This window comes from Podarcis muralis, chromosome 7 (assembly GCF_964188315.1).
Source record: "Podarcis muralis chromosome 7, rPodMur119.hap1.1, whole genome shotgun sequence".
Classification (NCBI taxonomy): Eukaryota; Metazoa; Chordata; class Lepidosauria; order Squamata; family Lacertidae; genus Podarcis; species Podarcis muralis.
Window position 1 is genome coordinate 12051390 of NC_135661.1, and position 16013 is coordinate 12067402.

At 42.7% G+C, this 16013-nt stretch overlaps 1 protein-coding gene and 1 non-coding gene across 6 annotated transcripts in view; both read right to left on the reverse strand.

The window, feature by feature from the left end:
• Positions 1-13511, reverse strand: part of TIA1 (TIA1 cytotoxic granule associated RNA binding protein) — a 25508-nt gene extending 11997 nt beyond the window's left edge. Inside the window, exons 1-6 of one of the 5 annotated variants that reach the window (XM_028741183.2) lie at positions 13258-13508; positions 3841-3937; positions 3255-3353; positions 2795-2849; positions 2589-2621; positions 1276-1363 (exon numbers count right to left, since the gene is read on the reverse strand). In XM_028741183.2, coding sequence (XP_028597016.1) covers positions 1276-1363; positions 2589-2621; positions 2795-2849; positions 3255-3353; positions 3841-3937; positions 13258-13283 — 398 coding nt within the window. In that variant the 5' untranslated portion in view covers positions 13284-13508. Of the gene's footprint in view, positions 1-1275; positions 1364-2588; positions 2622-2794; positions 2850-3254; positions 3354-3840; positions 3938-13257 lie in introns of all 5 variants that reach the window. The other 4 variants (XM_028741182.2, XM_028741187.2, XM_028741185.2 and 1 more) reach the window with 4 other exon arrangements.
• A 373-nt stretch (positions 13512-13884) lies between these two features.
• Positions 13885-13955, reverse strand: TRNAG-CCC (transfer RNA glycine (anticodon CCC)). Its single transcript has one exon. It is a non-coding gene; the product is annotated as a tRNA-Gly (tRNA).
• Between the last annotated feature and the right edge of the window lie 2058 nt (positions 13956-16013).

Genomic DNA, 16013 nt, shown 5'->3' on the forward strand with positions numbered 1-16013 from the left:
TTACACCCCCCCTCCCACCCCGCTTTTTTGCTAGGATAAGGAACCTTTTTGACCAGCCATATAGAATGTGACTCATATGTACAATAATGCATCTCACAAAGTTGGCTTGAGTGCAAACACACTTGTGCCATAATACATTCATGAGTCTTCTAAGATGCCACAAGGCTCTAAATTGCTTTTGTTTCAAGAGACTTAGAATATTACCCCTCTGGAAACTGATACATATGAGGCTACAATCTCATTGTGTTATCAGTTTTCCAACCAGTTCTGAGAGTTGGTTGATAGACTTCACAGCAGTAAGCAACACTCGGAAGAATTAGTGACAGATAAGAACAAACGTCCAAGAGATACACTACGTCAGGGGTTGCCAATATGGTACCCTCCAGATATTGGGACTCCAACTTCCACCAGCCCCAGCAGCCAGCATAGCCAATAGGACAGTTGTAGTCCAACAAAATCTGGAGGACACATTATGTATCCCTGCACTACATCTTGCTTCCATTGCATACTAAAACAAGTAATTCATAACATGCTACACTGATCTCCATACAGAAATCTTGTTCTCAAGTTGCTACAATTATAATTCAATCACTGATGAGGATTTACATCAGATCTATCAGGAAATGTTACCAATGAAGTACTTATAATACAAATATTACCTTGCAACTCAGCCTAATTGGTCATTGCTATCAAACTTCCAAGTCCTAAAACTAAAAGAATGTTTCTCCATGGAAACAATACAGCTGGTTCCCTGGTATGTTACACACACTTTCACATGCCTTCCAAACTAAGACAATGACTGAAACCGAGAAACTATACTGGAGGCCGATTTCTAGTTTATTTTATTTAATAGAGCACCCATTTCACAAAAAGCCAAAATCTTATAGGCCATAACTTCTATGAAATATGATATTTATTAAAGCTGCTTTTATAAGACTATGCAATGCTTTTTCATTGGTGTAAGTCACCCAGAAATCAGCTTTCCCTTAGAAAACCCCTTCTAGATTATCTAGTAATTGGATAATGAAATGAATCAATACTGTTTTTAAAATTAAGTTGCAAGTCTAAAATACAAAAATATAAATCCAAAGTCTAGAAATTCACATTCAAATAAAGCAAGATGAACTGTTTGATAGCTCTGAATAACTACAAAAAGGTACAACTCTTTAGAGAATATAGGTATCCTTAAATATACTGACACTCTTAATCAGCACATTTTCCTTAGCTTTGGCATCAAATTCTTGCCCCCATTATCTTTCATAAGGCATTACTTACGATATTCTTCCAAATGGTGCAAAAGCTGCTTTAATATCTTCAGTTGTAATTTCTGGGCTGAGGTCTCCAACAAAGACATGGAAGTGGTCTTACCAAGAAAAAGAAAAAGAAATGTACAAGTTTGCAGAGAACTCATGGAAATACAGGATAGGTTTGCTTTTTAAAAAAAAATAATAATAATCTTGTATCAATTTCCATACATCTGGAAACTACATGAAAACTAGAATCTTTTTACCTAACAGATAACAAAATACATTATGGTTTAATATATAACCATTAACAGACATGATAGTACACAATTATAGAAAATTACATATAACTAGAATTTTTCATTAAATTATATCTGTAGTTATTCATAACAGAAGCTATACTTCCATGAGAGCTAAGTCCATTTAGTCCAAAGCCAAAAAGTTATATTACAGCCTTATTTAATAATGCTAGAGTTTAGCCTTAATTATACACAAGTTTAATAATAATGAGCTAAATATATCTACTGGTTCTGTGAGCAGAACAGAGTAGGATTAACACAAACCAGTATGAACATATATAAATTACAAGCAGCTCAATCTTAGTCATATTTGGTGAAGAACAGTCAAAAAGATACCTTGCATTGCAACAGTTTGATGTTAAAGTATTTGACAGTTTTCTGAAAAGCCAACAGTTTTGGTTGCCCAGCCTTTACACCATGTGAATCCATGTGAATTCAAAGTATGTGAAATCCATGAGCAAGTGAACTAAGACTGAAGGCAACAGAACGGAAACAGTAATCCCTTCACAGTTTGTTAGAGCCATTTACATAAGAACTGGTTGATACAAAGATCTCATATCTAAGGACTTTCTTCATACTCACATAAAGCCCATTTTAATTATCATCACCTCTAACTGATTTCAATGCACACATGACACTTTACATCTCCACCTTGGAAAGTCTACTTTAATCCTTCCCCAAAGTTTTAAGGTTCTAAGGCCAGACAAGTAGAGAAGCAACACACTGGGTTGCATAGGAGCAGAAGGGAAAATGATCCAATTGGAATAGCAATTTTGATATACCACAAAGGGGGCTTATGGCCCAGCACAGCCAGCAGCCTTGAAGGAAGCTGGTTATCTCACCCTCCCAGAGAGGGAAAGAATTCTTACAGCAATAGCAGCTTAATGGGGTCAAAGGGCTTAAGAGTCAGCAACAGTCCACATCCTGATCCATTGAGAGAGGAGGGAGAAATCTTGTGACAACAGAACAACCCCCCCAAATAGCTTCAGGCGGTTAGTGAATACCCCTGAGAGATTTCATTTTATGTTTAAGAAGATACAATTACCTTGTGAACGCAGTGTGTTGACAACGGTACTACCTGATGACAAAGATTAGATTTGTTCTTAAGTTTATTAACACAAACACATTAAATAATATCTTAGGATAATGATCAAAACAATAGGGCAAATATTTGTATGATGCTTATTGCTTAACATTTAAAACACTTTTGTGCAAATAAAGAGTAATTATTAAGAATTGTAAGGAACTTACTGCTGGTATCTTTCTTCTGGCTGCTGGGGGTTGTTGCCCAGTTCACTTTGACCTCCTACAAATAATATTTGCTAAAATTATATTCAAGGAAGTTATGTTTACATAACCCACAAACCCTCAAAATGTAGTGTGTTTGACAAATGTGGTTTATGTTTTATATTATTTTGCCATATTTAATGCAAAATATGCTCCCACCCTAATGAAGTTGAGTGATATTAGGTATTAAATAACCCTTATTACTTTGCTGAGCTATTTTACTTGCAAAATGCAAAGAATTTCATGATAACTTTTCACTGTACTTGTATTTATCTATATGGTGTTTTTTAAAAATTTAAAGTTCTACTATATACAACAGGATAAAAGTTTACCTTTAGATCTTCTTCTTTTTACAAAAGCGGTTTCATCCACAACCTAAAGCCACACTTCTGCTCCAACTCACCCTTTAGACCTGAGAGCTTACCTTACCCATTATCTTCCGTCCATTCATAGCCGCTAAAGCTGCAGCTGCATGTCGATGCTCATAGAACTCCACAAAACAGTATGGATCATTTCCAGCTGTCTGTGTAACACAGAAAGGAAAGCTATCAGAAACCATTGCTGAGCCATCTCAATGTCTGTGTTGATTTTGTTTTATGATATCTCCCAAGCAAGCAGCATCATTTAAGTCCACAATCCTAGGTACTATTACTATTATTTTGTGTTTAGGATTAGCAGGAAAAGAGAGTTCCACAGCAATAAGTAAGATTTTATGCCTAAAGTGTTAAAAAAGTGGATTGAAACTTTAGACCTTGTAAATTATACACTGATTATTTTTAGTGGAAACAGAGTAATTTGAAAACTACTTTTAGCTTACTACTTTTTTCTTAGTTCTTTTACTTGTTAGTTACCCTTCAGTTTAATTTGTTTTACTGAAATTTCTAAAGGGAGGGCAACAACCTGTGAAACTCCTGGGGGAAGAAATCTAAACCTTCTTAGAATCCTCAAAACCACAATTTTTATATTAAAAGATATTTTTTGTGCAGAACATAACCACTGCATTAACTTACATCCATGATCATTTTGCAATTTTTGCATGGTCCAATCTGGCTGAAGAGCTGGAGAATTAGGGCTTCGGTAACATCTCTTGACAAATTCCCCACATACCTGCAAAAATTATCCAAATTTTAGATCCATGGAGGTCTGAGTCTCAAACAATGAAGACCTCTTTGCCCTGAAGGAAGGGAGAAGTGAGGAAGTCTAGGCCATACCACTAGCTCCTGACAGAACTATCAAGGAGAATTGTTGGGGCAGCCCTCACCCATCTTCCTTGGAGCTACCTAAGAAAGACCTGTGTGAGCAACACATAGCCTGAAGGACTCTGTCACACTGAATTTTATTTGTTTTTGTATTTTAAACCACTTTGGATTCCTTGGCAGAAATGTAGTAAGTAAACTAACCATCATAGTCAGACTTCCTTAATAAAAGAAAAGTAACTGTACCTTCCAAAGCTAAAACAAAAATAAGCACTCAATCACAAGAACAGGATGCTCAGAAGTTAACGAAAGAGGGAGAAGCAGGCTTGAAAATGTGTGCAGAACAAGGGAGGATTTTTTCACTGTTACTAAACCTAAAGGCTGAGAACAGGTGAAACCACAATACAGTATTACTCAAGATATTTGCTGCACAAATTACAAATGCTATAAAAAAGTTTGCAGAGCAGTAGTACAGTGCATTTATAAGAAAATTAAGTAAGGTATTTGTATCCCTTTCTCCATTTATATCCCTCCACAAAATCCTTCCTAAGACTGCAGGTTTACCTGACCACTATCAGCATCAAGTGGCCAAATTTAAAATTCAGCACCAAATGCAACCCCATTTTCAGCAGGCATAAATTCAATTCAGGCTTACCAAGGAAGAAGAGAAAAATAGACAGCGCACTTAATAATGTGCACTTGATTCTTCCTTTGAAGTATGAACCATGTGATGTCAGATGACTGACAGTTGTCAACCCCATCAACATGTCAAAAGTGACCTGGGGTGGGTGGGCCAGATCCATCCACCACTGTTTATGCTTAGGTTGCCTCTAGACAACAGGCAATCCTTGTTTTGCATGGGGGTTACGTTCTGGAACCCCACACGCTGGCAGGGCCTGCGTAAAGCATTCTGCCCCTCCTCCATGCTGCCCTTTTAGTGACATTTTAGGGTCACTTCTGGGTTTGACCCCAGGCACACATGTGCAATCGCGGGTCAATCAAATGCACATAAATCAACCCTTGCCTGGTTACGTACTTAATTCGTTCTGGAGATCCGTTCTTAACCTGAAGCACCACTTTAGCTAATGGGGCCTCCTCCTGCCGCTGCTGCTGCCGTGCCGCTGGCGCGCGATTTCTGTTCTCATCCTGAAGCAAAGTTCTTGACCCGAGGTACCATTTCTGGGTTAGTGGAGTCTGTAACCTGAAGCGTATGTAACCTGAAGCGTATGTAACCCGAGGTACTACTGTATATGTATTCAACACATAACTGCCTTTGAAGATGGTTCAGAATTTTCATGTGGTACAAAATGCACTGTCTTAATGGTTAATGGGATCAATACAATTTTCATATCTAAAGCCTATTTTAAAACAGTAGCAGTGGCTACAGAACCAAAATCACAGTACAGTGGTACCTCACAAGACGAATGCCTCGCAAGACGGAAAACTCGCAAGACGAAAGGGTTTTTTGTTTCTTGAGCTGCTTCGCAAGACGATTTTCCCTATGGGCTTGCTTCGCAAGACGGAAACGTCTTGCAAGTTTGTTTCCTTTTTCTTAACACCGTTAATACAGTTGCGACTTGACTTCGAGGAGCAACTCATAGCACGCGGTGTGGTAGCCTTTTTTGAGGTTTTTGAAGACTTTGGTGATTTTTGAAGCTTTTCCAAAACTTTTCCGACACCGTGCTTCGCAAGACGAAAAAAATCGCAAGACGACAAAATTCGCGGAACGAATTAATTTCGTCTTGCGAGGCACCACTGTATTAATTTTAAGCTTTAATGACCAAGATAGTATGAGTTCTGATTATCTCAGAGGCCACCTTGTCTGTTATGTGCCTAACTTGAATTAAGAACTACCAGTGAGGCTCTGCTAAAACATTCCACCATATGTGGGGGTTACTGGTAGTTTAAGGAGGTCAGAGCCAAAACATCCTCAGGAACTTGGTATGATTTCCATTTTTACTTCTTTATCAAAGGGCAAGTTAAAGCTTTCTCTTTTTCATTCTGCTTTGCGAGTTGAATTATTAGCCTACACTGCTTTATTATCTGATACACACTTAAGCTGGTGTATATTATTTTGTTCACCATTTTGATAATTTTGAATTGAAAAACTGCATTAAAATGTTTTAAGAATCAAGGGTGGAAAACCTTTCTTGGACCAAGAGTTGCATTCCATCTTGGCCAACCCTCCCTGGGCCTGCAAGCTGATGGTGAGTGAGACCAAAACAATAGTGAGCAGGCCATTGCACCCTCTCACATGCACACACTCCAAGTAAACCCACCAGCACACAGTCTTAATCCCCAAACAACTGTCCAAGGGGATATAATTTTTATGGGGATTTTGGCTAGGGGGAGTTAACCCTTTTCTTACCAGTTACACAAAGATTATCCACCTGCATTGCAATTAGGCTTGAAAACAACCTTCCAATGGTACCAACAGAAGGTTGCTTTCAAGCCTAATTGCAGTGTGGATAGGATGGTTAACTCTTTCTTCTGCAGCTGGAACCCAACCCACAGAACAATCTCCAATGCCACAAATAGGCTTTCAAACCTGCCTCCTACTGGCACTAATAGAGCAGCAAGGCAAGTCCCAGCACCATGGAGAGCTCCAAGTGAACATTTTGCTCCAAAAAGAGCTGCAAACCTTCTGGGGAATTTTGAGCCACTGCTTTCAAGCCTGCCTCTCCTCCTGGCAACCCAGTGTCTCCTGAAGGGCCAACCCTCTGGCAATTCTCCTGTGCTCCTGTCTCCCACCTACTGCATCACTGGAATGGTGAGGTACTATGTGAGTAGCTTAGGTCCTCACGCCCAGGGGGAGATTCCTGTGAAAGTCCTCTATGGAAGCTGGTGCTGTGGGAGCTGGGTCAGTTGGCTCCTACCTGCCAGCCTCAGTGCTCCCCTGATCTCCAACATCAGGCTCATAGTCTGGACTGGCTCATGAGCTAGACTCTGTAGCCCCCACTTGGCATCCTGATCACAACACACTTGAACTTACATACTCTTCTCTCAGATGCCTTAATTTGTACTTTCCCTGAAGTGGGATTCACAATTAATCAACTATTTTAAGGCCAATACTTGTCATATAACCTAAACTTACTTTCAGTGTTGAATGTTTAAGAAAAATAAAAGCAGTTTATTTTCCCCCCAGTTCAAAACAGATGGCTTTGCTTTTTTAAATGATTAGGTTAATATTAAATAATCTGGATATAAGCATGTCAGTCATACAATTACTCTCTTAACCAAATCAATGCTTCCACCAAATATATTAAGTTAAATGAGGCTTTTTTGTATAGAGAATCAATATGATCAATCCTAAAATTTAATTATTTATACCTACTTACATAGGCATTTCATTTTCGCCTCATGAAAATAAACTGCTTTAGTCTCTTTAGTAACTACCAGGCCTTCGTTTGACCTAGGCATTTAACTTTTGTTGCTACAGAGTGCAGCAGAAAGGAGCGCCACTGGAAAGAAGAAAAGACAAAAATGTCCAATGCAATGGTTCCTGCATTTCCCCACAATGTGCTAATCATAAGAAAGGCATTGTTACGAATCTATTTTCAATACACCCCCCAAAGGTAAAAAAGAGAAAAATGCATAAAATGTGTAAAAAAGTAAGGTAAAGGACCACTGAACAGTTAAGTCCAGTCAAAGGCGACTATGGGCTGCAGCACTCATCTCACTATGCAGGCCGAGGAAGCCACTGTTTGTCCACAGACAGCTTTCTAGGTCATGCGGCCATCATGACTAAACCACCTCTGGTGCAATGGGACACTGTGACGGAAGCCAGAGCGCACGGAAATGCCATTTACCTTTCCGCCACAGTGGTACCTATTTATCTAGTTGCACTGGTATGCTTTCGAACTGCTAGGCTGGCTGAAGCTGGGACAGAGCAATGGGAGCTCACCCCATAATGCGGATTCGAACCACGACTTTCCGATCAGCAAGCCCAAAAGGTTCAGTGGTATTGTGCAAAGATATGCAAGGCTTTGCATGAATAATAAAATAATAGTATAGTACTCTTCTTTAGTTCAAGAATAACATGGTTTAATGGGCAGATTTAGCACCATATTTCAGAAAATATACAAAGAAATATAAATGACTTATACCAAACAACCCTTCTTTTGGGGAAGGAAAAGCAGTTGCCTTTCATAATCTGAAATCCCTTTCTGAAGTGCTGCCTCCACCACAGACCTGTCAAATAAGAAATGCAGTAACAGCCTTCATCACAAAAACCCTTTTGTGAATGGGAAAGGGCTTTTGGGTGAGAAGCTAATTTTGATGACCCTGCACACCCTAAGAGCTAATTAGAATGCAGATAAGAAAAGACGTTATGCAGTATTCATTCAGCAGCTTTCCACACTGCTAATTTTACATGTATGAGCTTGGCAAATTTTAGACCTGCAACATAGATGAGTTGTATGTATGATTTATTGGATATACCATACCGAAGCAGCTGGAGGAAGATGATGACAGAGGACAAGGAAAGAGCTGTGAGTGGAGGAGGCCCCTCTTCCAATCCTTTGGACCCCCTGGGAAACTCAATAAACTTGCTGTACCTGGAACTGGGTGAAGATGTGGGACATACAGTCATGGGGGGGGGGGAGTACACCCTCTTTGAATTATGTAGTTTTACATATTAGGACATGATAACAATCATCTGCGGCCTGACAGGTCTTAAAATTTGGTAAAAGAACCTCAGATGAACAACACATGCCATTACACCGTGTCATGATTTGTTTAACAAAAATAACGCCAAAATGGAGAAGCCATGTGTGAAAAACTAAGTACACCCTTACCGCTTCCATAGCATTAAAGAAGCTAAGTAGCAGAAGGTGCTGCTAATCAAATGCACTTGCTTAACTGATCATCAGCAAGTGTGGCCACCTCTATAAAAGTCAAAGTTTCAGCAGTTTGCTGGTCTGGAGCACTCAGGTGTGTTTTCACACAATGCCAAGGAGCAAAGACATCAGCAATGCTCTTGGAGAAGCAATTATTTCTGCCCATGGAACTGGGAAGGGCTATAAGGCCATCTCCCACCAATGTAAAGTTCATCATTCTACAGTAAGAAAGATTATTCAAAAATGGAAAATAGATGCCCCAGCAAATTCACCCCAAGGTCAGACCGTGCAATGCTCAGAGAAATTGCAAGAAACTCAAGAGTTAGGCTCTACAGCCACAGGAACTGGGAGCCTAGCAGTCACTGAGTTGACCATGAATACTGTATACCAAAGTATTCGAGAGTCAAATGTGAGGCCATCTGCCCAACAGCTGAAGCTTGGCCGAAACCGAGTCATGCAACAGGACAATGATCCCAAGCACACCAGCAACTCTACAATAGAATAGCTGAAAAAGAAAATAATCAAGGTGTTGCAATGGCCCAGTCAAAGTCCAAACCTCAACCCAATTGAAATGCTGTGGCGGGACCTTAAGAGAGCTGTGCATTGACAAATGCCAGCAAACCTCAATGATCTGAAGTAACGTTATAAAGAAGAGTGGGCCAAAATTCCTCCACAATGATGAGAGACTGATGAAGTCATACAGAAAACAATTACTTAAAGTTATTGCTGCTAAAGGTGGTTCTACAATCATAGGGTATTCACACGTGGCTTCTCCATTTCGGCTTTATTTTTGTTAAATAAATCATTACATGGTTTAATATGTCATGTTTTGTTCATCGGAGGTTGTATCTACCCAATTTTAAGATTATGTCCTGGTATGTAAACCACAATTCAAAGAGGGTGAACTTTCTTTTTCCCATGTTGGTAGCCTGAGGAAGTACCATCCACCTTGGGTCTGCCTATAAAAAGAAAGTCTTCTAGAGTGAGAGACTAGGGCAATGCCCACTGTTTCCAAGAACTCTTCTGGTTGTGAAATTTTTGTGGGTTTGTTTTGGACCCTGGGTGAGAACTCAAGAGGCTGTTAGGGAGGGTGTCAGAAGGAAAATGAAATGATATTGATATATATTAGTAACTTTGTATTAATGTGACATTTTTATATGTAACTATTTTTGTAATATTATAAAGTTGTCACTTCAGTTTTCTGTACAATGCTTTAATATATTAAGCGGTCCAGATACTGTGCAAGCAAACAAGCAAGCAAGCAAATGGTCCAAAGGGCTGAGGAAGGCAATAGTGCTGCAAAACAGAAAATGGTGATGGTGGAGAAGAGTGCTGATATAGTACAGAGGTTAAAAGACAATAAACAAGCCACTAGTAGTTCAGCCACAACCCTTATCCGCAACATGAAGGTAATACAGATCTCCTTTACAGAGTTAGTCTCTAGGGATTATTCATGTTATTTAGAAAAGAAAAATATGTCCCTACAGTAATTATTGCCGACAGCATAATAAAATAGTTGGTTAACAGAATTAGCAAAATTCATATGGTATTTCATAACACCAAATAAAAATATAAAAGGTCCTGACACTCCGGGGACAGTGTACCAATAACGGTGCAGAACTGAAAAGCCCCCCCCCCCCTCTATGGCCATGACCTGCCTCACCCTCAAAAGGTGGGGGCACCCAGAAAAGATCATTAAATTAATAAACAAGCAGTAGGGGACACTTCCCTGCCATTCCATTGGGGAAGCCCCAGTTAATAATTGATCAGCTACATTTTGGACTACAAACACCTTCCATTGGTGGTTGAATACTGCTAGAGAGATGAAAGATGAGGGTCTGCTCTACTTATGCAGTAAAATGAGGCCTCTGTCACTCAGAGCTACAAGTGGATAACACTGTATCATTTTTGAATGCTGCTGCATATTTTGTTTTTAAAGTGCAAGTAAAAAATCAATTACTGTACCCAAACCTAACTATGGGCAACAAATTTAACCTGACATTCTTCCTCCGTTTACTCCTGCCTTCCATCCCCTTCATCCACTGGCTCTCTATCAGAAAATATAGTCTGTTTACTAGTGTAGTAGCCACAGGAGATCAAAAAGTGCAAGTAGGTGAATGGAATTCCATGCAAATAAGGAGTGGGCTAGCAAGGGAGAGATGGAGAGCCCTGTCATAGGAACACAGGCTAGCACCTTATATAGTCAGACCACTGGTTCACTTAGCTCAGTACTGTCTACACCACAGGTCTTCAACTGGTGTGTCAGGACCCGAGTGGTTTATGGCCTAATTCAAGATGGGTCACAACAGTAGCACTGCCACCCTGCAAATATATTGGAAAAGATTAAGAAATTGGTCCCCAAAGGCATGTTTGAGATAAAAGTGGGTCCTGGGTCTTAAAAGTTTGAGGATACCTGGCCAATACTGACTGGCAGTTGCTTTCTAGGGTTTCAGATGCTCCTCCTCTGTGCCCACTATAGAAACCAAGCAGGCTATCAAAAGGAAAACCTCCTCCAATGTATTCAGCACAGAAATGAAGCTGTCCATGGTGTTATGGGGGGGGGTTGGGGGGGGTAGGTTGCACGCCCCACTAAAGATGGGTCCTTAAGGGAACAAAGGGAGTGGCTCTGTGCCAGAGGGGAAATGGGGGGGGGGGGGCTACCTCCCTCAACTCTCTCTTTCTTAGAAAGACAAAATGCCAGAGCTGAGAGTGGAGTTATGTGAGCTTGGAAACTGGATGCAAAAGCTGTAAACTGGAAAGGCAGAGAGAGCCAAGCCTGATTTCTGCTGAGAGAGAGCCATGTCTAATTTTTACCCGTAGGCTGTGGCTATGGGAGAAGCAGGACTTTCTTGGGATGTTAATGCTATGAACCCCTCCATCATAAGCTCAGGTTGTATATTTGCGTAAATAAACCACAAAGCATAAAGATGCCACTGTCTCTGCTGTTCCTCACTCCAAAAGGAAACACAAACTCTGAATAAGCATCTGGAACCCCTAGAATCTCACACCACTCACGAGATTGGAGTAGTATGCAACAAAACTTTATCTGCAAACCCTCAGGCAGGCCTATAAGACATTCTAGTCACTTCTTTAAGTTCCCTGGGGACCAGAGACTTGTAATCCTGCCTATGGAGCATACGGTGCTACAGAGATAATAACCAGTGCAAGGATTCGAGCTATGCACACACTCGTTGTATTGCTATCAGCTGTTCTGTTTTTCACAAGGAAATGTTTTTTCAAATCTGAAATGGAGACTAGATTCTATCCTAGAACCGGGAGATGCAGGTTCCAATCCACACACTCCATCAAGCTTCACTGAGCAATCTTCAGCCAGTCACACTACATGCACCCCAGGCTCACTCTCTCTGAGCCCAGCCAACCTTACAGGGTTGTTGTGGACAAAATGAGTGTGCTGTGTGGGGGTGGGAGAACCATATCTGCTGCCCTGAGATCCTTTCAAGAACAGCAGAATAAAATACTGTATCTATACTAACAGTCATTAACATAAAAGAGCCTGCTGGATCAGGCCAAAGTGGGCCCATCCAGTCCAGCAGCTTGTTCTCACAGTTGCTAACTGGATGCCTCTTTTGGGAAACCCACAAGCAGGATTCAAGCAAAAGAGCAACTCTCCCTTCCTGTGGTTTCCAGCAATGGGTATTCAGAAGCGCTGCTGCCTCCAACTGGGGAGGCAGAGCATGGGCCATCTATTGCCATCTCCTCCCAGAATCTGTCCCCCTCTTTTAAAGCCATTTAGGTTGGTGGCCCTCAGTGCCTCCTGCGGGAACGAGTTCCGTAGTGCCAACATTAGGCTTCACTGGCTGTACATGAGCTCTCCGTGTTGAGAGAGGGGGGGGGGACTTCCCTCGGTCCGCTTTCTCCACGCCATGCGGGGTTTCATGAACTTCTATCATGTCTTTCCTTCTCCTTTCCGCCACAAAGCTTAAAAGGCTCAAACGCTGCAACCTTTCTTGGGGGGGGGGGGAGTCGCTCCACCCTCTTGATCATTTTGGTTGCCCTTTTCTATCCTTTCTCGAGTTGAGTTGAGGCGAGCAGAACTGTGCACCAGAGTCCAACTGCGTTCGCCCCATAAGATCCATCTAACAGTATTTGTGGTACTAGCGATTTTCAACACAGAAGCTCGCCCCGCTGCCTGAGAGGAGAAAAGGCCAAGGCCACCCCCCCCAAAAAAAATAATTCAAGAGGGGCGAATGCTTCCCCCTTCGCCTCCCCCCGCCCCGGTTTTTATGGGGAGCCGAGGGGTTTTATTCGCCCGCACAAAAGGAGAGAGAGAGGCAGCGGGGGAGGGGGAGGCGGGAGGGAGGGGGCGCAACGTGGCTCGACCCCTCCCCCTCACAATAGGCCTCCTCACAGCCTCCCTGCCGGCCCAACTCACAGCGTCTTGGGCATTTCGTCCTCCATGGCGGCGGCGGCGGTTCCTCTCCCTCCTCAGCCCTCCAGCCAGGCCTGGTCACAACCGCGCCCGGCTCGCCGCAGGCCAAATCCGCGCGCGGGTGCGGCGGGGGTGCGGGGCGGGAGGCCTCCGGGGAGCCCCGACGACGGCGCGGCGGACAACAAATCCGCCGCTGGCCTCTCAAGATGGCGCTGGTGGGCAAAGAGAGGGCCCGGGCCGGCCGACGGAAAAGACCGTCGGCGCATGCGCCGCAAGAAGGCAACCGCGGCGCCGCCGACAAACGCGCACGCGCGCTGGCGCCTCCTCGCCAACCGCGGCCGCTCTCTCGCGCCCGACGTAATCCTCCGCCGGCCTCTTTGCAGCTTCTTCTCCTTTCTCTTGCTTACTCTCGCGAGATTTCTAAGCCAGTCCGTGCCTGTTAGGTACGGTTTAAATCTTAGGAAAGCTTAACCCTCAGCCCTGCGCGCGCAAATCCGGCTTCACGTCTCCTGTACAAATAAAAAGAAATTCAACTCCCCCCGCCAAACTAGTGGTAAACTAAATAATAATATTGCTTTGATTAGTTGTGGTGGTTGCTTGTTTTTGTGTTTTTTTTACACAAAACGCTTTTGCGCCGCCCGGGAATCGAACCCGGGTCGCAAGAATGGGAATCTTGCATGATACCACTACACCAGCGGCGCTGACGAGAGGACGCGTGGGAAATAGATCTTAGGAAGCAAATCATTTAACAACAAATCACAGGTATGCGGAGGAACGGTGAAGGACACTAGCCACTCTCTTGCCAATACTAACCCTTCTGAGCATGAGGCTGCGTCTGAATAGTGCCTTCAGTTGTACCTGGGAATAAACCCCGCTGAATTAAATGGGACTGACTTCAGAGCAGACATCTGCAATCCCACATTTGGAGTAAGATCCAGGGGGGGGGGGGGTGTCTCACCCCCCAAAATGAGGAAACAGTGTTTATCTGGTTCTTTGATTATTTGCAAAATGCATACAGTACTTTTTATGCAAATCCAGTGGCAGAAGCTCTCTGTGCAGCTTCCACTGACGATCAAAACAAAGGAATGCAAAGCAAGGTAGTAAAAGACTATGAAATTAAGACCAGCATAAAATCCAATACTTTGTACATTTTTCAAAAACAGCATGAAACGAGCACAGAAAATTAAACTAGTACAAGGAAACTGAGTAGCACCCAAAGGAAATAAATATTAAAATTCTAAGAATACCCAGAATATTCTGAAATCACTAAGTTTTCCCCTTCAGTTTAGTAGGGTTTCATTGGCTGCCTGTACATAAGGATTGGTAGAACCTTCAACAGTTAACATTACTAATAGCCACTATGGTTCATCTTATTCAAACTTGTTTTCACTGAGTACGCAGAGTAGTTTAATATATCACAGCGATCTCTGTTGCAAGCACACACTGAATATTTTAAATTTTCAAAATGTGCCAAGGGCTGCAATCCTATGCAGAAGTGGGGTCTGGTGGGGCTGAAGAAGAATTGGTGATACCGAGTGTCAAATCTGCATTTAGCCATCAAGTTCACATTTGGGGCCACTTGCTAAGTTTCAGTCTAGCCAGGCCTACCCTATAGGGTTGTTGTGGGTAAAAAGGATGGGGGAGGGCAAGCCAAGAATGGCACCTTGAGCACAGAGGAAAAGTTCAACTGAGATGTCCCCAATATGTGTGTCTCTCCATTTCATCAAACCCAGGGGAGATAGTTGTGCAGTTCTGGTCCCCTCGGTCTGAAAAAGGAGATTGTCGAGCTGGGAAAGGGCTTGGAAAACAGCAACCAAAATGGCCAAAGGGATGAAACAGCTCCCCTAGGAAGAAAGTCTGTTCCGCCTGGCCTTTGGTTTGGACTTGGTCTGACCCTTATGTTTCCCTCCCCTTATGGTCTTGATTTATCAGCTATTTTAAAATGAGGCTGCATTTTAAATTGCATTTTAACCTGTATTTTAAATTGGTTTTTTCCCCTCCCTCTCTTTTTCCCCTATTATGTTTTACTGTGATTTGATTTTATTGGTGTTAGCTGCCCTGAGCCCAGCTCTGGCTGGGGAGGGCGGGGTATAAATAATTATTATTATTATTAAAGAAAAAGGCAGGTAAGAGGTGAAATTAAACACAACATGTAAAAAGCAGGTAGAGAAAAGTTTCTCTCCCTTTTTCTCATGGGCGTCCAATGAAGCTGAATGTTGGAAGGTTTGGGACACCTAAAAGAAAGTCCTTGAGCAGCACACAATTGATGATGATGATGATGATTACTGTATTATTATTATTAATACCCAGCCCATCTGGCTGGGTTTGCCCAGCCACTCTGGGCGGCTTCCAACAGAACACTAAAATACAATAACCTATTAAACATTTTATGATGATGATCTGGGGAACTCGCTTCCGCAGGAGGCAGCGCCGATGGCCACCAACTTGGCTGTGCTCTGCCTCCAGGGTCTGGATCCCCGGAGGGGAGATTCCGAAGAGTTGCTCTCGTGCTCGCGGGGTTTCCCTTGGGAACATCTGGCTGGGCCCCGATCCCGCATCCAGGCTCTCCTTATGGAGCCTCTGGGCCCAGAGGCAGTCTACCTGGACCCCTAGGTCCTCGCGGGTATTTGGCCAACTGAGAGAACAGGAGGCTGGACTAGATGCGCAACAGCGGGCGCTCTAAGAGTGATGACTGAGCCAGCCGAGATGAAGCTCCTCGTCCAGAGGCAGTCTACCCGCAAAGAGCAGATGCTGATGTT